We start from the raw sequence: 25,552 nt of genomic DNA, 5'->3' as shown, positions 1-25,552 counted from the left end.
TTAGATCACTTTGTAGAGATCTGTTTTCACTTTGACATGAAAGGGGGGGGGGTGTGAATACTTTTTATAGGCACTGAATATTAATAAATAATAGAATATATTCCAGAAGATTGACGTTTAGCATAAGATGTGGAATGCCCTGGGAAAGGTTTCACTGCTAATGTACTGTAATGGTTTTCCTGTAACAGCAGTGTTTGGGTCATGGAGTGTGTGCCATTCAATGAAGGGGGTGTTTTTTTTTCTTTTTTTTTCTTGTTGTGTGCCTGAGACCAAGGTGATCTGGGTCTTTGGTTCGGTGGAAGATGGAGAGAGAAGATGCCAGAAAGCAGAGGTCATAGACACCAGAAAGGAGTGGACTTGGAGTGGGGCCGGGAGTCGATGAAGCTCGGGGAAATCAATGGAGGTTCGGAGAAAGGGAAACCGTGAGCTCCAACTTGTGCACGTTAGACTGTTTTATTAAAATGGGCCCTTTTCTTTTTGTTTTTCTTTACTAACCCTCGAGACAAATTAAGAATTATACAGCCAAATCGTTTCAGTGCATATGGTGTATTGTCTGTCATTTCATGGTACTGATTTGTAACGGGAACACATCACACAGCATCTACTCAAACTGGAGGCTTTGCACCTCAGATTTCACACATTTGGCGGGGCCAGAGACCGTCTTCCCGAGACTAACACTCTGGCCAAACCTGAGGGTTGCAGAAGCATTTAGACTCAGGTCAAAAAGTAAACTGTTTAAGTGATGAGACACGGGTTGCAGCAGGGAGTTTAGTGGTATCAAAGCTTGAGGGGAAGTAGTTGTTTCTCCACCTAACAGCCCTTGTCCTAATTCTACATTACCTCCTGGCTGATGGTAGGGGGTGGGGGGAGATTCTGGGATGGATGAAAGGGATCCTTGACAATGCTAAGAGGTCTGTGTACACAACCCTCCTGATAAATATCTGAAATAGGTGGAAGAGATACAATCAATTTACCAATATTGTAACCTCTCCAGCCCTCCCTCCAATCACAAACCACTGTTTCTCTCCCCTCCCACCTCACCTCAAAGCTCTCCCTAACTCTGACAAGAGATCTTCCGTCTCTAACATTAACCCCTGTTTCTCCCCACAGACACCACCCAATCTGCTGATCGTTTGCACCTTTTCCTACTTCACGCTTAGTGACCACTCTGTTAGGCACAGGAGAGGAACCTGGCATAGTCTTCCACTGCTGTCACCCGCCCACCTCAAGGTTCAATGTGTTGTTTATTCAGAGATGCTCTTCTGCACACCACTATTGTGACACATGGTTATTTGAGTTGCTGTCCCCTTCCTGTCAGCATGTCTGGCCATTCTCCTCTGACCTCTCTCATTAACAAGGTGTTTTCACCCACAGAACTGCCACTCAAGGATTGTTTTTTTTTGCTCCATTCTCTGTAAACTCAAGAGATCATGTGAAAATCCCAGTTTCTGAGATACTCAAACCACCCCATTTGGCACCAACAATAATTCCAGGGTCAAAGTCACTTAGATCGCTTTTCTTCCTCAATCTGAACAACAACTGAACCTCTTGACCACGTCTGTATGCTTTATGCATTGTGTTGCTGCTAGATGATTGGCTGATTAGATATTTGCATTAATGAGCAGGTGTACAGGTGTATCTGATAAAGAGGCCTCTGAGTGTATTTCAGATTTTCTGCATTTGCAGCAGTTTGCTTTGGCTGATACCAAAATCCAGTCAGAGAACCAACGCCAAAAAAGAGTCTGTCTTTTCGGGGAAGGCGGGGGGGGGGGTTACTGGAGAAAGTATATTAAGGAAGCAGACAACTTTTCAAATTTCACTTGGAGCTGTTGCAGTTCGAGATACAGTTACACAACTTTGGGAATTAAGAGTTCAGAATTGAATCACTGCTGTTTGACAAGTGTGGGAAGTGCTAAAAATTGGTGATTAACAGGAGGATTAATGTGATAATTGGACTTCAGAAGTCTACCTCCTCCAGTGTTCAATTACTGGATTATGACTGCAAATCCCACTGAGATGTTTCCCTTTACCCACTATTTAGACAAGATTAATTCTGTTTTGCACATTGTAGATGTTTTAAAGGGTTTAGGAAAATGTGACGAGTTGTTCACTTCATATTCCATTGCTACAACTTCCTGCCCTTTTTTTTTGGGACATTGCTTCAAACTTCTCTTGAAATCAGATCCCTTGGGTCTTGATCACAGACAAGAGAAAATCTGCAGATGCTGGAAATCCAAGCAACACACATAAAATACTGGAGGAACTCAGCAGGCCAGGCAGCATCTTTGGAAAAGGGTATAGTCGACGTTTCGGGCCAAAACCCTTCATCAGACTTCAGGTCCTCCAAAATGTTCTTGATTTATTTTGAAGATTCCAAAATTAATTGAAGTCCAATTCTTTTCCTTTACTGTTGTGTGTGATATTTGAAAGATCATTAATTACCCACCTTGCCCTGAGAAGGTGCACTGGCTTGGGATCTGTCATGAGCAGCCGAGAGAGTAAATGAACCAACATGAGGAGTCGAAGACAGTTTGGGATTGAGAGGGAAAACAAAGCATTGTCAAAGTTGTAGCGTACAGGTGGTGGGAGATGGAGGGAGGGAAGAGGTCCAGGGAGACTACACAAAGGGCAGAAAGCTCCACTTTAAGCTGCAGAAGGTGAAGGAGGGGTGGACAAGCCAAAGTTCAAACCATATTTATTATCAAAATATGTATACATTATACAACCTTCAGATTAGTCTCCTCACAGGCAGCTGTGAAACAAGGAAACCCAAAAAAAACATTAAAAAAAGACCTCAGACATTCAACGTGCAGAGAAAAAAAAGAACTCATGCAAATAATAAATGCAGGCAAATAGCGTACTGGAGTCCACACAGACCGTCTGTCCATTGACCCTCAGTTCAGTGCAGAGCAGCGAGCTGAACCAGTCCTTCCCTCGCCTCAGGCCCCGACACCCTGACCTTTTCAATCCAGCCCGGTGGCTAAATCATCGTCCAGACGTCTGCTTCAGCCCGGCGCTTGAATCGATCGGTCTTCCTCGCTCTCAGTGACATCCAACAGGGCGAGACCAGATTCGCCCTGGCTCATCAGCAGCTTACCACCATGACAAATCCGAACTCAGATTTAGCTTCCTTATCACTTGTATACGTTGTGAAACTTGTTGTTTTGTGCCAGCAGTACAGTGCAAGGCGTTAAAAAAAATAAGCCACATATAGGAGTGGAATTGGGGCTATTTGGCCCATCATAATAAGTTAGAATAAAGAATAAACAGTGTAAAACAGGAATACTGAGGACATAGTGTTCATGGAGCATTCAGAAATCTGATGACAGAGGGGAAGAAGCTGTTCCTAAAATGCTGAATATGGGTCTTCAGTCTCCTACACTTCCTCCCTGATGGTACTAATGAGAAAAGATCACCTCCTGGGTGATGAAGGTGCTTCATCATGGATGCTGCCTTCCTGAGGCTTCCCCTTTCGAAAACATTTTTGATGCTGGGGAGAGGTGTGCCCACGATGGAGCCAGGGGAAACTACAAACCTCTACAGCAGGGGTTCCCAACCTTGGTTATGCCACGGAGCCCTACCATTAACCAAGAGGTCCATGGACCCCAGGTGGGAAGCCCTGCTCCACAGCTTCTTTCAGTCCTGTGCATTGGGAGGTCCCATACCAGATGGTGATGCAACTAGGTAGAATGCTCTCCATGGTACATCTGTAGAAATTTGTTCAGAGCCTTTAGTGACATACCAATTCTCATCAAACTCTTAATGAAACATAGCAGCTGTTGTGCCTTCTTCATAATTGCATCAATATGTTGGGCCCAGGAAAGATCCTCAGCGAAGTTGACACCCTGGAACTTGAAGCTCATCCTTTCAACTGCTGAACCCTCGATGAGCACGGGTGTGTGTTCTCCCAACTTCCCCTTCCTGAAGTCCACAATCAGTTCCTTGGTCTTGCTGACGTTGGCTGCAAGGATGTTGTAGTGACACCACTCAGCTAGCCTTTCTGACATTCTCTTTGTCCTGATCATTTCTCCCCCACCCTCTTCGCAACTTAAAAAACTTTTTTTAAAATATAAAATTAAAACAAAAGTACTGGAATGAGAAATAATCAACATTCCAAGACAAAGACCCTTTGTTCAAACTGGGAATCTTCCTGGTTTAGGTGAAGTGCCTTCAACCAGAAACTGTTGATTCTCCTTACCACGGCATAGGGGCAGAATTATGCCATTCAGCCAATGAAGTCTACTTCACCATTCCATCACAGCTGATTTATTATCCCTCTCAACTCCATTCTTCTGCCTTCTCCCTGTAACCTTTGACACTCTTACTAATCAAGAACCCATCAACCTCCATTTTAAATACACCCAAAGAGCTGGCTTCCACAGCCACCTGTGGCAATGAATTCCATAGATTCACAACCCTCTGGCTAAAGAAATTCATCCTCATCTCTATTCTAAAGGGACATCTTCTATTCTGAGGATGTGCTCTCCGGTCCGAGACTCCCTCACCATAAGAAACATCATCTCAATGTCCACTCTGTCTGGGCCTTTCAATATTTGATCGGTTTCAGTGAGATCCCCCCCAATTCTTCTAAATTCTGAGTACAGGCTCAGAGCGATCAAACACCCCTCATAATTAACCCTTTCATTCCTGATATCATTCTCGTGAACCTCCTCTGTTCTCCAAAGCTAGCACATCTTTTCTTAGATAAGGGGCCCAAAACTGCTGACAACATTCCAAGTGGGGTCTGACCAATTCTCACACACACCCTCCAATCCCCATTTTACAAAAGACTCATTGCTCTAGTCCAGCAGAGAACATGGAACAGTGCAGCAAGGGCCCGGCTCTGCAGGCCACCATATTGTGCTGTACCAATGCTATCACAGTTGGGAGTAAGAGGGTAGCTGTGTTAAATTCCCAGTACCTAATAAATGCTCCCAATGGCATGCACCTCAAATAGCCTCTGACAACCAAGTCCAGCTCCTAGCTTTCACCTGTGCCTTACCCAGTTTCAACCGATTCAAGTATTCTAAAAGCAGGCTGTTGTACACTTGGAATTTTCAGAAGGCCTGTGGCAAAAGCTCATGGTATTGCAGGAAAGGTTCTAGCATGAATAAAGCCTTTGCTGATTGGCAGGAGGCAAAGACTGGGAATAAAGTGAGCCTCTGGTTGGCTGCCGGTAACTAGTGGTGTTCCACAAGGGTCTAGGTTGGGACCACTTCTTTTTACATTGTACGTCAATGACTTGGACAATGGACTTGAGGGCCTTGTGGTGCTTGTGGACAATACAAGGATAGTTGGAGGGGCAGTGTTGAGGAAGCGGGGAGACTACAGAGGGATTTAGACAGATTGGGAGAATGGGCAAAGAAGTGGGAGATAGAATACAGTGTCGGGAAGTGTATGAACATGCACTTTGATAGAATAAGTGAAAGTGTAGACTATTTTCTAATTGAGAGAAAATTCAAAAATCTGAGGTGCAAAGGGATTCGGCAGGACTCCCTAAATGTTAATTTGCAGATTGAGTTGGTGGCACAGAAAGCAAATACAATGTTAGCATTCATTTTGAGAGGACAAGGATATAAAAGCAAAGACATAATGCTGAAGCCTCACTTGGAGGACCGGGACCAGTTTTGGGCCCCTTATCTAAGAAAGGATGTGTTGACACTGGAGAGGGTTTAAAGGAGTTTCACAAAAATGATTATGGGATTGAAAGCGTTTGATGACTCTGGGCCTGTACTCATTGGAATTCGGAAGAATGAGTGGGGATCTCATTGAAACCTATCAAATGGTGAAAGGTCTAAATAGAGTGGATGTGGAGAGGATGTTTCCTATGGTGGGAGAGTCCAAGACCAGAGAACACAGCTTCAGAATAAGGGGTTGTCCATTTAGAATGGAGATGAGGAGGAATTTCTTCAGAGTAGTGAATCTGTGGGATTCATTGCCGCAAGTGGCTGTGGAGGCCAAGTCATTAAGTATATTTAAGGTAGAGGTTGATAGATTCTTGATTAGTCAGCGCATGAAGGCAGGAGATTGGGGCTGAGAGTGAAATTGATCAGCCATGATGAAATGGCTGAGTAGATTTGATGGGACAAATGGCCTAATTCTGCTCTTAGATTTTATAGTCTTATGGAGAAGTGGCAAAGTGGGGGTTACGGTTGCCTTAAAACCAGTTCCTTCGGGCAAATGAAACTCATCGGCCATGGTTGGCAGCTCATTTAAGAGCAGGAAAACTCTGATCTCAAAACTCCATTGTCCTGTAGCTATACCCATTCATGGGGAAGGCTTCAGGAGTGAACCCAAAGGCAAAAGCCAGCACTGAAGTCCCTAAGGCAGTCCTATTCTGAGTTCAACACTGACCAGCAACTCCAAAACCACTGTATTGGTCTCTGTTGTTCCTTTGGATTCATCAGCTCCATGGAGAGAGGGAGTCTACTGCACGGGCAACAGCTTGCTCTCCATCGCGTACAGCCCTGGTTTGCGTATCAACACAGCTAGGATGCAACATCTATGGTCGACCCCGACCAATGAGAAACCCCAATGGCACCTAATTGCTTCTGCCTACACATGGTCATCTTCCTCCACTCTCTGTCCATTCATCAGCCCAACAGCCTCTTAAACATAAACACTAGAGATTCTGCAGAAACAGGAAATTCAAAATGCTGCAGGAACTCAGCAGGTCAGACAGCATCCATGGAGAGGAATAAACAGTCGACGTTTCAGACTGACACCTGAAAAATAGACTCTTTATTTGTCCCCATAGATGCTGACTAATCTTCAGCCTCTTAAACACCTCTATCATATTTCCCTGCATCACCAACCCTAGCTGCACATTCCAGCCAGCCACCCACCACTGTGTAAAGAAAAACCTGCTCCCCTACACACGTATCTATGAATTTACTCCTCTCTCATCTTAAATGTATGCCCTCCGGTATTGGACAGTTCAACCCAAAGATACTATCTGTTTATTCTATCATAAGACCATAAGATCTAGGAGCAGAATTAGGCCATTTTGCCCATTGAGTCTGCTCTGCCATTTCATCATGGCTGATCCATTTCCCTCTCAGTCCCAATCTCCTGACTTCTCCCGGTATCCCTTCATGCCCTGGCTAATCAAAAATCTATCAACCTCTGCCTTAAACATACCTAATAACTTGGCCTCTATAGCCACCTGTGGCAATGAATTCCAAAGATTCACTGTTCTGTCTAAAAAAATTCCTCAACTCCATTCTAAAAGGTCACGTCTTTCTTTTGAGGCTGTATCCTGTGGTCTTAAGACTCCCCTATGACAGGAAACATCCTCTCCACATCCACTCTATTGAGACCTTTCAACATTCGATAGGGTTCAAAATTAGAATCAAATGTAATATCATCAGCATATGTTGTAAAATTTAACTTTGCTGCAGCAGTACAATGCAATATATAATATAGAAAAAATTTGAATTGATTATATATATTAGTTTAAAATGTAGTAGAAAGACAGAAATAAAAAAATAGTGAGGGAGTGTTGATGGGTCCGTTGTCCATTCAGAAATCGGATGACGGAGGGGAAACACTGTTCCTGAATCACTGAGTGTGTGTCTTCAGGCTTCTGTACCTCCTCCCTGATGGTAGCAGTGAGAAGAGGGAATGTCCTGCATGGTGTGGGTCATTAATAATGGATGCCACCTTTTTGAAGCACTGCTCCTTGAAGATATCTTGGATTAACATCTGCCGGACAATGCTGAGGATGTTCTACGAGTCTGTGGTGGCCAGTGCGATCATGTTTGCTGTTGTGTGCTGGGGCAGCAGGCTGAGGGTAGCAGACACCAACAGAATCAACAAACTCATTCGTAAGGCCAGTGATGTTGAGGGGATGGAACTGGACTCTCTGATGGTGGTGTCTGAAAAGAGGATGCTGTCTAAGTTGCATGCCATCTTGGTCAATGTCTCCCATCCGCTACATAATGTACTGGTTGGGCACAGGAGTACATTCAGCCGGAGACTCATTCCACCGAGATGCAACACAGAGCGTCATAGGAAGTCATTCTTGCCTGTGGCTATCAAACTTTGCAACTCCTCCCTTGGAGGGTCAGACACCCTGAGCCAATAGGCTGGTCCTGGACATTTCCTGGCATAATTTACATATTAATATTTATGGTTTTATTATTACTATTTAATTATTTACGGTGCAACTGTAACGAAAACCAATTTCCCCTCGAGATCAATAAAGTATGACTATGACTATATTACGGAGGTCAGTGCCCATGATGGAGCGCACTAAGTAAACAACTCTCTGCAGCTTATTTCGGTCCTGTGCCACAGCAGGCCCACACCCCCAGTCCAGACAGTGATGCGGCCTGTCAGAATGCTCTCCATGGTACATCTGCAGAAATTTTTCAAGTGTTTTAGGTGACATACAAAATCTCAAATTCCTAATGAAGTATAGTCGCTGTCTTGCCTTCTTTATGCAGTCCACCCTTATCCTTCTGAATTCCAATGAGTACAGGATCAGCACCATCAAACGCTCCTCATCTGACAAGTCTTTGTCAATGGCTCTCAAATTCTATTACCTTTTGAATATTTGTCCACAAGTGATCAATAAGCAAGGCGACACAGAATCAAGGAGTAACATTATTTTAATATAAATTAAGCTGTCTTTGAAGTATTTGCCTAAACAAACAAGTACATTAAAATGAATAATGAAGAATAACGATGCTCACAGGTTCAAGATCCCGACAGATTCTTTAATGAACAAAGTGTAATGGTTAACTGAAACCAAATGGGGAGTACAGAACAGCAACAGTAAGGTTGTGTTCGTTCTTAGTGTTGTGAGTGACTACTGTTCACCTTTCTCTCCCCCACTCTACAGCAGGGGTTCCCAACCTTGCTCATGCCATGGACCCAAGAGACGCCTGTGGACCCCAGGCTGGGAACTCCCCTGCTCTACAGGATGGTGTTGATGCTTTAGTGCAGCTTTGTGGATGACCTCGGCCGGAACAGTCTCCTTGCGGTGCCAAAAGTTCACGAAGGCATTGAGCAAACGGGACCAGCTCGATGCTTTGTGCGCGGAGCTGCACGAAGGCCGGCTTACTTTAATGTGCAGGGTGCTGCCATGCCAAGCTATGCCCGGAGCAACCAGCCTGGGAGGTGGCAGGAGGTGAAGGGATCGGCCGGTAGTTACTGTAAGGCGTTAGCTTCCACAGCCACTGTATTGTAAGTGCATCACCCCATCCTGTGGACCTTCTTATTAGAGTTTATGGCAAAGTGAGTGAGCACTGCTTGCTATCTGTGGGATCTCACTTTCACACAGAGCTGGAACATAAATAGTGCATGACCTGTGTTTTCCTGTACACAACACAGGTCAAAACTCAAACACATCCACCTTCATACAGTCTCCAAAGGTCACCTCAAATCGAAGTCTTCACTGTCAGTTTAAACAACACTTTGAGGAATAAGGTGCTATGTAAATACAGGTATTTAAACTGCTTTCATTGGGTTGAGGAGGAATACAAATGTGTTTATGGTAGCAGCCCTGGACCGAACAACACCGGCCCGGTTCATCAGCCAGTCAACAGGCCACTGCCTTCAGAGCCAGAAACAGAAAAGGCCAGCCTTCAGCTCAGCAGATTGCCCGTAGTGAACCCATTGCCTTGTATACAAAAGCCACAAGCTGAAAGGAGATCTAAGACAGGATTATAGGGTTATGAGAGGCATAGAGAAGGTAGACAGACAGTACCTTTTCCCAGAGTTGAAATGCCTAAAACCAGAGAGAATGCATTTAACGTGAGAGGGGTTAACTTTTTTTGAACACAATGAGTGGTGGGTGTCTGGAATACACTGCCTGGACTGGTAGTAAGCAGATACATGTGGGACTTTTAGGAGACCTTTAGATAGGCACTTAAATGTGAAAGGATATGGACATGCAGAAGGGATCAATTTAGTTGGCCATTTGATTACTAATTTAATTTGCTCAGTACGACAATGTGGGTCGAAGGACCGTTCCGGGTCCTCTAAAGTTGTCCACTCAGTGGCCACTTTACTGGGTACACCTGCACACACAAAAAGCTACACAGCCAATCACGTGGCAGCAACTCAATGCATAAAAGCATGCAGGCACGGTCAAGAGGTTCAGTTGTTTGTTCAGACCAAACATCAGATCTAAGTGATTTGACCATGTTGGTGCCTGACGGGGTGGTTTGTCTCTAGAGGTTATAGGGAATGGTGTGAAAAACAAAAAACATCCAATGAGCAGAAGTTCTAGGACATTGTTAATGAGAGGGGTCAGATGAGAATGGCCAGACTGGTTCAAGCTGACAGGAAGGTGACAGTAACTCAAATAATCACACATTACAACAGAAGAGCATCTCTGAACGCACAACACGTGGATGGGCTACAGCAGCAGACCACAAACATACACTCAGTGGCCACTTTATTAGATACAGGAGGTATAGTGGCCACCGAGTGTTTGTGCCCAAAACAAAAACGAGCAGCAATGGGGCTAGAACCAGAACACAATACCTCGTTAACACTGATAAAAGTAAATTCTTATCTATATATTACAAAGGTTCATACCACTGTATGCAGAGAGCAAAGCTGCTAGAAGAGAACTTCTTGATATGATCCACACTGGAGTTCATCTAATTTTCTGACACTGTGTTCCTGCAGCATGCAGACTGTGCAAAATATCTCCTACCTTACATCGGTGATGTGGTGTGATGGGAGCCAGACAGGAAAGTGCTGGGTCATCCCTGCACGCTCCTGCTACACTCCCTTAACCTGCAAGTACCATTCATGTGTGTATTACAGAGAATAAGGTAGAAGCAGGCTCAAACATGTATATATCTCGCCCTTGGGTTCCATGCTTAACAAACTGACAGCATACAAACTTCTAACTTGACCCCCCCCCCCACGTGTGTGTGTGTGTGTGTGTGTGTGTGTGTGTGTGTGTGTGTGTGTAAACATTTAAAAAATTTGCTAAAAAATTTGCTCCACAAACCAGTATGGAAGCCCTACTGGTTAAACGCAAAACAAAAGTAACTTGGTTCCTGGGTGTGCGACGTGATGACAGAAACATTCTTGTCAAAATCGGGAGTCCGGACAAAGGGGTCACCTCTGGAGGGAAAGGCGGCGGGTAAAAGCAATACTTCGGCATTTAGATAGATTCCGAATCAGACTGCTGAACACTGCACCGGAGGTGATCTGCGCTCTTGTCTGGGGGAGGTACCTCGCTCCCCACGTCTCCTCTTATCTCACACTCTGGGACATGTGTAACGGTGTCAGCATCTCTTCGAAGATGGCACCCTTTACGTTGGACCCTCGTAGGTTGGCCTCCTGCAGGTCACAGCCAGAGAGATCGCAATTCTGAAATGGGCAAGGTTATACTGATTACAGACAGTTCATTACACAAAACTAAACTTCATTTGTAAGAAACATCTATTTCCAGGAATGGAGCACACAATGCCATTTCATTTCTACATTCATAGTCAATTCAACAGACAAGGGGTTTTCACTGGTTACAATTTGTTCATGTTAGGGTTAGGGTCTTGAGGCCTGTTTCTGTGCTGTAATTGTTATATGGTTTACTACATCCGCGCCTCCAGGGCAAGCACTGCCTTAAAATAGCTGTGTACAAGGGACGATTTCCCTCTTCAAAGACCATAAGACAGGAGCAGAATTAGGCTTTTCAGTCCACCAAGTCTACTCCATCATGGCCCATTTATTATCCCTTTCAACCCCATTCCCCTGCCTTCACCCCGTGACCTGTGATGTCCTTACTAATTAAGAACCTTTCAATCTCCACTTTAAACATTCACAATGACTTGACCTCTGCAGCCATCTGTGGCAATGAATTTTAGAGACTCACCACCCTCCGGCTAAAGAAATTCCTCTTCATCTCTGTTGTGAAGATATGTCCTCCTACTCTGAGATGGGAGTGTACCCATGATAATGGGAGGAATCCCACACCGTTGACCCAGTGAGGTGACAGACCGCAAGACATTCATACCATCACAGACACTTTCTAAAGACAGTGCCTCAAGAAGATGGCATCCATCATTAAGGACCCTCCCCACCCAGGATACTCCCTCTTCTCATTTCTGCCAAAAGGGAGGAAGTACCGGAGCCTGAGAGATACACTCAGCATTTTAGAAACAGCTTCTTCCCTCTGCCATTATGTAGAGAGACCATGAGGAAGGATAGGCAGTTGATTAGATTAGATTAGATTATGAGGACACGCAGTCCTCTTTTATTGTCATTTAGTAATGCATGCATTAAAGAATGATACAATGTTCCTCCAGTGTAATATCACAGAAACACAAGACAGACCAAGACTGAAAAACTGACAAAAACCAGATAATTATAACATATAGTTACAACAGTGCAAGCAATACTGTAATTTGATGAAGAACAGACCATGGGCACAGTAAGAAAAAGTCTCAAAGTCTCTCGAAAGTCCCATCATCTCACACAGACGGTAGAAAGAAGAAAAACTCTTCCTGCCATGAGTTTCCAGCACCGGAAACTTGCCAATGCAGCATCCTGGAAGCACCCGACCACAGTCTGACTCTGAGTCCGTCCAAAAACTTCGAGCTTCCGACCAGTCCTCTGACACCGAGCACCATCTCTGCCGAGTGCTTCGACCCCAGCCCCAGCCGCCAGCAACAGGCAAAGCCGAGGATTTGGGGCCTTCCCCTCCGGAGATTCTCGATAGCACAGTAGCAGCGGCAGCGAACCGGGCATTTCAGAAGTTTCTCCAGATGTTCCTCTCTGCTTCTCACGTCTGTCTCCATCGAATCAGAATTGTGCACGGCATCCTACTTACAAATACGATATCATTCACCGGACAGGCCGCGCGCCAAAATTGCAGTGGGGTGGGTTGAAGTGTGTCCATTTTAATGAAAGAGGGGGCGTAATTTTAAGATGATTGGAGGGAAATATAGGAAGGGGAGGATCTCAGAGTTAAGTTCTTTACACAGAGAGTGGTGGGGACTGAAACACACTCCAGGGGTGGTGGTAGATACAGATAAATTAAGGGCATTTAAGAGACTTTTAGGCAGACATAGATGACAGACAGAAAAAGAGGATTATGTGCAGGGAAGAGTTAGATTGATCATAGAGTAGGTTAATATGGACTGAAGGGTCCATTCTCCGCCATAATGTTTTATGATCTGAACAGATCACGAACACTACCTTCCAATTTTGCTGTCTTTTTGCATTATTTATTTTTATATACATTTCTTATTGTAACTGTTGGAAATCATTATTTTGCTAATACTTTTTATAAGATATTACAGTTGTAGTTTAATCATTTGTATTTTAAACAAACTCCAAGTACTTTTCAGTGTGTGGTCATTCATCCCCACTCACTGGCAGAAAGCGGTATAGCAGCTAAACTAATGCTGGTCACCTTTCTCATTTTTCATTGGCTAACTATTGGTAAATTATCCACATAATATAATTGTGCAACCAGTGATTGGTTTAATTCACAACACCATTAGATCTAGGAGCAGAATTAAGCCATATGATCCATCACATCTGCTCCACCATTTCATCATGTTCCCTCTCAGCCCCAATCTCCTGCCTTCTCCCCAAATCCCTTCACGCCTTGACCAATCAAGAATCGACTAACCTCTGCCTTAAATATAAAGACTTGGTCTCCATAGCTGCCTGCGGCACTGAATTCCGCATATTCACCGCTCTCTGGCTAAATAAATTCTTTCTCATCTCCATTCATATTCCGATCATATTCCAGTCATATTCCACCGAGATACAACACTGGGTGTTATGGGAGGTTGTTCCTGCCTGTGGCCATCGAACTTTGCAGCTCCTCCCGTGGAGGGTCAGACACCCTGAGCCAATAGGCTGGTCATGGACTTATTTCCATCTGGCATAGTTTGCATATTGTTGTTTGATTGATTGTGGTTTTTTGTATCGCTATATTTATGCTCTATTCTTGGTTGGTGCGGCTGTAACGAAACCCAAATTCCCTCGGGATCAATAAAGTATATCTATCTATCTATTCTAAAAGGACACCCCTCTACTCTGAGGCTGTGTCCTCCGGTCCCAGACTCTCCCATCATAGGAAACATCCTCTCCACATCCACTCTATCGAGGCCCTTCCACATTCGATAGGTTTTAATTAGGTCACTCCTCATTCTTCTGAATTCCAGTGAAACAAGCCCAGAGCCATAAAACGCTCTTCATATGACAAACCGTTCAACCTTAGAATCATTTTTGTGAACCTCCTTTGAACCCCCTCCAGTGTCAGCACATCCTTTCTAAGGGACCAAAACTGCTCACAATACAAATGGGACCTCACTAGTGCTTTATAAAGCTTCAACATTATATCTTATATATTTATATTTATTGTTTTTTTTAAAATATTGTGTTCTTTATCTTATCGCATTTTTTTGTGCCGTATTGGATCTGGAGTAACAATTATTTCATTCTCCTTTACACTTGTGTACAGGAAATAACATTAAACAATCTTGACATCTGCATAACCATATACAGTGGGTCTAAATTTAAAATAAACAAAGTAAAAGTTTAAATTTTTAAAATTTGCTTTTAAAAATGTCACTTGTTTTGTGAATCATTTTTAGATAAAATAGGTAAGAAATCTGAATATCAGTTTCGCCATGAGCAGGACAAGACTGTATTCCATCTGCCACTTCTTTGCCCATTCTCCTAATCTGTCCAAGTCCTTCTGCGGATTCCCTGATACCGTAAGACATAGGAGCAGTATGCTTCCTCAACACAACCTGCTCCCTCCACCTACCTTTGTACCATCTGCAAACTTGGCCACAAAGCCATCAATTCTGTCATCCAGATTAACAACACATAAAGTGAAAAGTAGTGGACCCAACACAGACCCCTGGGGAATCAGAAATCTCCACTATGGACGTTCCCAAGCTCAGTTGCGAAAGGAGGGTTGGACATGGGGCTGGTAACCCTATCCTGTAAAGACCCAGCACTACAGAAATGCCACTAACAACTCCAAAGACTTCATCCTAGGGAGAGGAAGGATCTTCAATGGGCTACACCTTGAAAGACTGGCCCAGGAAAGCGGGTGCTGGCAAGCTGCTGTCAACAGCCTATGCCCCAGGAGATCTGATGGGCTTTAAGAAGAAAAGGAAAATTAATTAAAGCCCGACTCTTTTCCTTTATCCTTGTGCATTGCCTTTTGGAAGATGGTCAATTACTCTCTGGGTTAACTCTGAACTAACAAAGACAATATTACCAGACCCTCACCTCCAGGTCTGTTCCTGCCAGCGTGGCCCCTCGAAGGTTGCAGTTCTTCAGCTTGGCGTTCTTCAGGGTGGCCACTCTGAGGTTAATCCCAGTCATTTGGCTTCCTTCCATGTCCACTCCTTTCAGGTTTGCACCTGGGGCACACAACAGTAATTACTTCCTCCCTATCCACTTCTTTGATCACTTTCCATTGCCCCTCTCCCCAACCTCAACCTCCCCAATTCTCTGAACACCCCCTCCCCACACACAACCCCAAAACTGTTCCTGAACCTGGTGATGTGGGACCCCTTTTCCAACAGCAGAAGTGAGAAGACAGCATGGTATGAATGGTGGGAATCCTTGACAGTTCTTGATGTTCTGTTAAAACTATTGGCCAAAACAATGGGGGAGCTCCCCACTTCACTTCCAATATATCACAAGAACTTTTAACCACACCTAAGAGGGGAGCGGGGGCTTCCTGATTAAAAGACGACACCTCCAGGCAGTGCAGTCCTGAAGTAGCCTGGCGTGGGGATGGATTGAACTCACAGCCAGCATCTTTCAAGTTAGATACCCAGGCCTGAATGTTTGTTGAATCCGTACCGCGGATTAGTGGAGCAGTAGGCAGAGCTGCTCCTCCTCCAAGTCACTGGGTAGATTTAAATTGGAGGTTGACAGGTTCTCAATTAGTAAGGCAGGAGAACGTGGAATGCATTTGAAGGGGGAGATAAATCTGCCATGATAGAATGGCAAAGCAGCTCGATGGGCTGAAGGGGCTAATTCTGCTCCTATGTCTTATATTCCTCTATCCCCTGCCTGTATAAGTGCAACGATGGTATCAGCACCCACCACCTCCCATGCCAATGCAGTTTAGTCACCAACTGTGTAAATTAAAGAAACTTACCCCATGTATCTCTTCTAAACTTTCCCCTTCTCACTTTGAAGTTCTGCCCACTAGTATTTGACACCTGGGAAAAAGAGCCTACCTTGTGCCTCTTTTTATAACAGGGGGTGAAAGTGGAAACGCACAAAAAATATACTGCCAGTGGTTCCAAAGGTGTTTGAACTCACCTTCCAAATTAGCCTTGAGACCTGAAGGATCCTCAAAGTTGCACCCTCTCAGCGACGCCCCCTCCGCGTTGGAGCACAGCATTTTCACTCCTTGGAGATTGGCACCCTGGCAGAACACAGGACTCCTCAGTGAAAACCATAATCAATAGCTGTCTGTTGTACCATCTCATACATATCGAGCCAAAGGCTGATCCACAGAAAGTAACAGTTGTCAATATCAATTCATAATTAATAAATATTTCATTTGTTAATTTAAACATTTAAGATTGCTGGTTACATTTAACGCTTTGGATGTGAAAGTAGGCACAGAGGGCAAGATTGTAGATGACCTAAAGCTTGTTGGTGCTGCTGATAATGAGGAGGATTGTCTTCAGCTATACTGCATGGATTAACTGGTGAGATGGGCAGGGCGGTGGCAGATGCTGTTTAATCCTCAAAAATACCAGGTGGTGCAGATTAGTAACACACTGAATGGCGGAAACGGAGGAAGCACCGAGAAGCATAACAGACTTTGTGCACTCGTTCGCGGACTCCTACAGGCAGCAGCATAGGTAAATAAGATGGGAAAATGGAACAGTAAAACTCAGCAACAGGTAAATTTGATTATCAAAGTGATTGTGTTGGAGTGGATGCAGACAATGTGACGTGGGATAGAGAGTTCCAGTTATGAAGAAACTCTGGACAGGCTGGGTTTATTTCCCTTGGAACAGAGAAAATCTATGGAGCCCTGATTTGAGGCAGTGAAGGGCAGAGGTAGGTTAGATAATGAGAAATATTTCCTTTTAAGATACCTATATAATTCTTATATTTACAGTATATAATTCTTTCTTCTTTTTTTGTTGGATGTCACATCAACACAGCATAGCAAATTCCTGATAGCTGTAAATATATATGGCGAATACAGTCGATTCTTGATAAAGCCACAGGGCATTGGTTTAAGGCATAAGGGATTCTGATTCACCTCACCCCAGAAGGCAGGTGACATCTAGAACATATAATCTGGGGCAAGAGTGGAAACAGATATGCTCACAACATTTAAGCAGCTGTGAGACTACCCATTTACAATGTATGAACTATTCCTGGCATCTCATAAGTACGTACCTGATTACCTGTGATACGACATTTTAAAATACCTTTGGACAGGTGCATGGAGGGATATGAGACAACCATGGGCAGATGGGACTGGAAAGAGTCAAGAGATTTACTAAGACGTTACCAGAACTCTAGGGACTGAGTTAAGGGGCAGGATTGGGTAGGGGAGGACTTCATTGCTTGGAGTAGAGGAAACGGAGATGGCATTATGAAGATGTACAATATCTTGAGATAATATGAATGCACACAAGGAAGGAGAACATAAGTTTCAAAGTGAAGTACATGTATATCACCACATACTACCTTGAGATTCATTTTCTTGCAGGCACTTACAGGAAAATAGAGAAATACAATGGAGTTTATGGAAAAACAAAGATTGACAGACAACCATGTACAAAAGAAGAAAAATTGTGCAAATATAAAAAGTAAATAAGTAATACTGGGAACGTGAGCTGCAGAGTCCTTGAAAGTGAGCCTGTGGGCTGTGGAATCGGTTCAGTGTTGAGGTGAGTGAAGTCACCACAGTGGTTCAGGAGCCAGATGGTTGTGGGGTTACAACTGTTCATAAACCTGGTGGTTTGGGACCCAAGACTCCTGTACTCCTTCCCGATGGAGCAGCAAGAAAAAAATATTGCCACAGGATCATGGGGTTCCTGGATGAAAAAGTGAGGGTGGAAAGATTTAAAAGGGACCTGAGGGACAACTTCCTTGTGCAGAGGTTGGTGTGTGTGTGAGTAACATGCTGCCACAGGTACCGTAACAACACTTAAAAGACACTTGGGACAGGTGCATGAATAGCAGGGTATGTGCCAAACGTGAGCAAATGGGACCAGCTCAGATGTGTATCTGGGTTAGCACAGAGCAGATGGGCCAAATGGCCTGTTTCTGCTCTGTGAGACAAAGCATTTAGATGAGCTCATGAAACACCACAGCACTGAAGAGAACAGGCAATACTGGAAAATGGGATTGGTTACATTTGAGGTCAACATGAAGATGGTGGGCTGTGGAGTCTGCTGCCGTCACATCCAACGTTTATTCCCACTCTAGGTATTCCATGCACGCACCATCCCAATTGGCATCACCACCCCACCAGCATTAGGCAAGCCAGCTGATGAAAGCATTCAATTTGTTCTGTCTCGACTCTATTCAGCCAGTTCCTCAAGGGGAGAAGTACACATCAGCGAAGTCTCCGCAGGCCAGTGCCCATCACACTTACATCTAGGATGGCACCCGACAGGTCTGCTCGCTCCAGGTTCGAACTGCAGAGGTTTGCGTGGCTGAGGTTGCAGTTACTGAGGTTGGCCATCTTAAAGTTGATGTATCGAAGGTCCAGACGGGATAGGTCGGTCCCTCTGAAGTTCAGACCCTGCTTGAAGTCAAATATCCCAAGTTATATATTGCAAGACATGACTTACGAACAGAATATGACCATTCAGCCCTTCAAGTCTGCTCCACTATTCCATCATGGCTGACTTATTATCCCTCTCAGCTCCATTTTCCTGCCTTCTCCCCATAACCTTCAACATCCTTACCAATCAAGAACCTATCAAACTTCAGTTTAAACATACCCAATGACTTCGCCTCCACAGACATCTATGACAATGAATTCCACAGATTCACCATCCTCTGACTAAAGAAATTCCTCCTCACTTGTTTTCCTTGTGTTCTGAGGCTGTGACTTCAAGTGGTAGACTCCCCCACTATGGGAAACATCCTCCTCATGTCCAAGCCTTTCAACATTCGAAAGGTTTCAATGAGATCCCCCTTTATTCTTCTAATCTCCAACGAGTAGAGTCCAGAGCCACCAAACACTCATACCTTTCATTCCCGGGATCTCATGAACCTTCTCTGGACCCTCTCCAATGCCAGTACATTCTTTCTTAGATAAGGGGCCAAAACTGCTCACAATACTCCAATGCCTTACAAGCCTCAGCATCACATCCTTGTTTTATATTCTAGTCCTCTTGAAATGAATGAATGCTAACATTGCATTTGCCTTTCTGATCACAGACTCAACCTGCAAGTTAACCTTTAAGGAATCCTTATATCAGAGTGCAGGAGGGGTGGGGTAGTCATGACGAGGGTTTCCCTCTAAATTCACTTATTCAGATTTATTTATCACATGTACAAGGAAACACAGTCAAATGTATTGTTTGCGTTAACCAAGGATGATCTGGGGGTAGCCCACAAATTTCGCCTCACATTCCAGTCCCAACATAGCATGTTCAGAATGCTCGGCAGAACACAACAGGAGAAAACAAGCCCCTTTGCCACCCTCCCAACCACTCACACAGGCGTTCAACTCCACAACAGGCCACCCCCAGGTTTCCAGTCCTTGGCCCCGGACTCTCAGACACCTTCGACCTTACGGGCTTTCCACCTCTGGACTCAACGAGCTCTGGTCTCGACCTACAGCCTTGCCCTCCAGACTTCATGGACCTCTGGTATTGACCCCAGGACACACATTATGGGTATGACCTTCAGACCTCAACCCCCGGGGGGCGGGGGGGGGGTCATTTCACACATCAGTCAGCTAGGAGGAACTTGCGAGTCCCACTCCCCTGAACTCACACTACAGCTAAGGGAAATGCTCCCATTTCAAGTATTTACCCACCCACTTCGAATATTGATCCTTTCCCCCACCATCTTTTTGAACTCGTGGGCCAAAGGGATGGAGGTCTGTCAGTGTGTATGAGTAGATGAGTGGGTGGGAGGGTGGGAAAGGGGCCCGTTTTGCTGTCAATATTGCCGTCTGTGTTGCTCTACTGAAATCTGCGGGCACGCTGTGTTGGCTCCAGTATGGGTGGCGACATTTGCGGGCTGCCTCCAGCACAAACTCAGGTTGTGTTGGTTGTTAACGCAAACGATGCATTTCACTGCATGTGTCAATGTGCATGTGGTAACTAAATGTGATTCTGCTCTTCACATCCAACCTAGTTACCTGATCACCTTCTGACCTTGAAACTCCAAGCTTTACCTCAGTGGGCAAAGCTCTCACCTAGACAGGAGGCTTCAGTCAGTAGGGGAATGCTGTTCTGTCCAGAGGCTCTATCCTCCATGTGATGTTAAACTGAACCCCACGTTTTCCCACTCAGATGATCAAAAGGCCCACTGGAATTACTTTGAAGAATGCCGGAGCTATCCCAGGCAATCGATTCTCATTCCTCCATCACGGTCATGGAGTTACAGAGATGCAGAGCAGGCAAACAGGCCCGTCGGCCACAGAAGTTTCTGCCAAATATCATAAACGCAAGAGATTCTGCAGATGCTGGAAAACACATAAAATGCTGGAGGAACTCAGGACGTGAAGCAACATCTATGGAGATGAATGAACAATCGATGTTTCGGGCCAAGATCCTTCATCAAAGATCAAGGCACACACTCAACGATTCAGGAACAGCTTCTTTCCCTCTGCGATCCGATTTCTGAATAGACATTAAACCCATGAACACCACCACACTACTTTTCTATTTTTGTACTAAACTGATTAATTGAACTCTTTTATATGTATATATACAGTAATCCAGTCTTTTTTCCTATTATTATGTATTGTATTGTACTACTGCTGCAAAACAAAAAATTTGACAACAAACATACAACGATGATACTAAACTTGATTCTGATTCCACACACTCTCTCTCTCTCACACACACACACACACACACACACACACACACACACACACACACACATATATAGAGGACCAAAGGTCAGCGAAGTTTCACCTCTACAGACCGCTAAACTGTTAACATGTTGTTTGTGGGAACTTGCTGTGCGCAGGTTGGTAGTAGCACACAGCAGATTGCACTACTGATCATATTGTAAGTACTTCATGAGTCGAAAAGTAATTCAAGTCCGAGTCTCTGCTCAATGCGGGCGCCACAGTATCGACACTATTATAGCTCAGGGCGTTGGAGTTCAGAGTTCACTCCCTGCATCTTCTGTAAGGATTTTGTACGTCCTGCCTGTGGGTTTCTTTCGGTTTCCTTCCACGGTCCAAACACATACGGTTAGTAGGTTAATTGGTCATTGTAAATTGCTCTGCGGTTAGGCTAGTGATAAATCAGTGTGGCCCAAGGTGCCGAAAAGGTCTATTCTGCACTGTATCTAGAGTTCCCAACCTTTTTTTAATGCCATGGACACCTACCATTAACCAAGGAGTCTGCAGATCAGAGGTTGAGAACTCCTGCTCGAAATAAATAAACAAATCCCCCGCCCACTTTAGTGGAAATCCTGCAATGTCTCATCCAGCAGCCCGGAGCCTTAAACATTCACAAGCTGTGCTGCTGACTAATCCTTGCTTGCCGATTGACGTCATGCTCTCTCGCCTGGCTTGCAGTATGCCACAAGACACCTCAGCCCTCGCTTGGCTCCTGAGTAAAGCTTGCTTTGTCATCCTAGCTGGATGCGGGACTGAAAACGCTGGCAGAATCACAAGAGCGACAACACGTCATGCTCCCTTGAGGCTCCTTCTCCAGATCCACTTTCGAATAAACCCACACAAGAAACATTAATATACACTCATTTTCTCTAAAAATAAGTAAGTTTTATCCAGACTGAACAAACAACCTGAGGGGTTATTGTCAGATCCTGCTCGGTGAGCTTTTGTGTTTTAAATTCACACTTTGCATGTTTTTCCCCGTGACTGCCTGGGTTTCCCCTGGGTGCTCTGGTTTCCTCCCACCAGCAAGTACACTTGGGGTGGTCAACTACTTGGCCAAAGTGCATTCAGTGGCCACTTTATTAGATACACCAGCATACCTGCTCATTAACGCAACTATCTAATCACGTGGCAGCAACTCAATGCATAAGAGCATGCACACTTTTCAAGAGATTCAGTTGTTCAGACCAAACATCAGAATGGGGGGAGAAACGTGATCTAAATGACTTCGACTGTGGAATGATTGTTGGTGCCAGAGGGGGTGGTTTGAGTATCTCAGAAACTTCTGATCTCCTGGGATCTTCACATACAACACTCTCTAGAATTTACAGAGAATGGTGCAAAAAATAAAAAATGTATATATCTTGTGAGCAGCAGTCCTGTAGGTAAAAAAGGCCTTGTTACTGAGAGAGGTCAGAGGAGAATGGCCAGAGTGGTTGAAGCTGACAGGAAGGTGAGAGTAATAACCACACATTACAACACTGATGCGCAGAAGAACATCTCTGAACGCACTACACATCGAAACTTGAAGTGGATGGGCTACAGCAGCAGAAGACCATGGAGAGGCACCCAGTGGCCACTTTATAAGGTACAGGAGGTTCCTAATAAAGTGGCTACTGAGTGTATATTGCCCACAACACAAAGGTAAGAGGTATGGGTGGGGGGGAGGGGGTTTGGTTGATGGGAGAGTAAAAATGGTTAATGCAGGATTAGGGTAAATGGGTGGTCAAGGGCAAGTGACTATTAACCCATTGGTGGGCCAGAGTGGTGGCCCCTATGTTGTAGGACACCATGGTGCAACAATTAAACACACCAGAAACACAACAGATTCTGCAAATGCTGTAATGATGCTGGAGTTGTAATAATGGGGGACAAAGAAATGGCAGATGAACTGAAGAAGTATTTTGCATCAGTCTTCAAGGTGGAAGACACGAGCAGTATGGTGGAAGTTCCAGGTGTCAGGGGTCATGAAGTGAGTGAAGTTACCATAACTAGAGAGAAGGTTCTTGGGAAACTGAAAGGTCTGAAGATAGATTAGTCACCTGGACCAGATGATGTACACACCAGAGTTCTGAAAGAGATGGCTGAAGAGATTGTGGAGGCGTCAGTAATGCTCTTTCAAGAATCACTAGATTCTGGAAGACTGGAAAATTGCAAATGTTACTCCACTCTTCAAGGGAGAGAGGCAGAAGAAAGGAAACTATAGGCCAGTTAGTCTGACCTCAGTAGTTGGGAAGAGTTGATTATTAAAGGTGAGATCTCAAGGTATTTGGAGGTACATCATAAAATAGGTCCTAGTCAGCATGTTTCCCCAAGAAAACATCTTACCTGTTGGAATTCTTTGAAGAATAACAAGCAGGATAGACAAAGGAGAATCGGATGATGTTGTATACTTGAATTTTCAGAAAGCCTTTGACAAGGTGTCACACATGAGGCTGTTTAACAAGCTACGAGCTCATGATATTAAAGGAAAGATTCTAGCATAGATAATGCAGTGGCTGACTGGCAGAAGCAAAGAGTTGAAATAAAGGGAGCATTTTCTGGCTGGCTGTTGGTGACTAGTGATGTTCCACACGGAGCCTGTGTTGGGACCAATTTCTTTTACCTTGTATGTCAATAATTTCAATGATGAAATTGATGGCTTTGTTGCTAGGTTTGCAGACAGTATGAAGATAGGTGGAGGACAGGTAGTTTTGAGGAAGTAGAGAGGCTACAGAAGGTCTTAGACAGATTAGGAAAATGGGCAAAGAAGTGGCAGATGAAATACAGTCGAGAAGTGTATGGCCATGCACTTTGACAGTAGAAATGAAGGGGTTGACTATTTTCTAAATGGAGAGAAAATACAAAAAACTGAGGTGCAAAGGGACTTGGGAGTTCTTGCGCAGGATTCCCCAAAGGTTAATTTGCAGGTGGAGTCTGTGGTGAGGAAGGCAAATGTGATGTTAGCATGTATTTCAAGAGGACTAGAATATAAAAGCAAGGATGTAATGTTGAGTCTTTATAAACCATTGGTCAGGCCTCACTAGGAATATTGTGAGCAGTTTAGGGACCCTTGTCTTAGAAAGGATGTGCTGAAACTGGAGAGGGTTTAAAGAAGGTTCACAAACATGATTCCAGGATTGAATGGCTTGCCATACGAAGAGCATTTGATGGTTTTGGGCCTGTATTTACTAGACTTCAGAAGAGTGAGGTGTGACCTCATTGAAATCTATTGAACGGTGAAAGGCCTTGATAGAGTGGATGTGGAGAGAATGTTCCCTAATGTGGGAGGATCTAAGACCTGAGGACACATCCTCAGAATAGAGGGACGTCCTTTTAGAATGGAGATGAGGAGGAATTTCTTTAGCCAGAGAGTGGTGAGTCTGTGGAATTCCTTGCCACGGGCAGCTGTGAAGGTCAAGTCTTTATGTATATTTAAAGCAGAGATTGATAGATTCTTAATTGGTCAGGGCATGAAGGGATACAGAAAGTAGGCAGTGTATTGGGCCAAGAGGAAAAATGGATCAGCCATGATGAAATGGTCCAATGGCCTAATTCAGCTCCTATATTTTATGGTCTTAAATACAGAGCAATACATACTAAGTGCTGGAGGAACTGAGTCAGTCAGGCAGGATCTATGGAGAGGAATGAAAAATTGACTGTACAGCCCCCTCCACAGATGCTGCCTGACCTGCCGAGTTGCTCCAGCATTTTACGTGTTCCTCAGACACAGCACTCTGTGCTATGGAGCCGGGTCTCAGGCTGGGTGTGCAGAGGGGGCAGCACCACTCAGCAGAAGAGGACATGCCTTGTCACTATGCTCTCCCCGCCACCCAATCTTGCACCGCACCCCCTGGCCACAGCAGTGTGGCTACACCGCACTGACGATCCTGGCTGCTACTCAACGCCTCTAGCTGCAAAGTCACTGAAGATAGCTGGAGTGGGTTTACCTGCAGTGGTTAGGTGAACAAAAGAAATGGAGCGGGTTTACCTGCAAGAGAACTGAATCAAGGCCACTGACGCACACCCCACCAACCAGCTAACAAGTGTAGAATGGCGTACAGAGATGACATTAGCACCTAGGAAACCAGCACAAGAAACTAGGAGTAGACCACTCGATTCCTCCATTAATATGATCATGGCTGATCTATGTTGGCCCCAACTCCTCTTCTGTGTCAGTTCCTCAGAACCCTCAATTCCTCCACCTTATAAATATTTATCCACCACTGATTTAAGTAGATCTATGATAATTTGGCCTCTAACATTCTCAGGGAACGACAATTCCAGAGTTTGCCACCCTTAGAGAGGTGGTGTTTTCACACTTAACTTTAAATGACAAACCACTTATTTCAGAGTCATAGTCATAGAGCACCACAGCACAGAAGCAGACCTTCAGCCCACCTAGTCCTTGCCAAGCTAGCATTCTGCCTTGTCCCATTGGGTGGAGGGGTGGAGATGCATCTCCACCAAAGAAGAGGTGCATCACCACCTTCCCTCCGCTAGCCTGCGGGTCACCCTTGGACAAGGTGTAGCACCTGCTTAGCC

The 25,552-nt window shown here is 44.7% G+C and overlaps 1 protein-coding gene across 2 annotated transcripts in view; it reads right to left on the bottom strand.

Moving 5' to 3' along the window:
* Positions 1-10,957: 10,957 nt before the first annotated feature.
* LOC134351092 (BTB/POZ domain-containing protein KCTD9) overlaps positions 10,958-25,552 on the bottom strand; it is a 40,422-nt gene continuing 25,827 nt past the window's right edge. The window contains exons 9-12 of one of the 2 annotated variants that reach the window (XM_063057151.1): positions 18,584-18,736; positions 16,276-16,381; positions 15,226-15,359; positions 10,958-11,337 (exon numbers count right to left, since the gene is read on the bottom strand). In XM_063057151.1, coding sequence (XP_062913221.1) covers positions 11,221-11,337; positions 15,226-15,359; positions 16,276-16,381; positions 18,584-18,736 — 510 coding nt within the window. In that variant the 3' untranslated portion in view covers positions 10,958-11,220. The remainder of the gene's footprint in view (positions 11,338-15,225; positions 15,360-16,275; positions 16,382-18,583; positions 18,737-25,552) is intronic. The other variant, XM_063057152.1, reaches the window with a different exon arrangement.

The sequence above is a fragment of the Mobula hypostoma genome, chromosome 8, assembly GCF_963921235.1.
Source record: "Mobula hypostoma chromosome 8, sMobHyp1.1, whole genome shotgun sequence".
NCBI classification, from domain to species: Eukaryota; Metazoa; Chordata; class Chondrichthyes; order Myliobatiformes; family Myliobatidae; genus Mobula; species Mobula hypostoma.
This window is presented reverse-complemented; position numbering and strand designations above follow the sequence as displayed.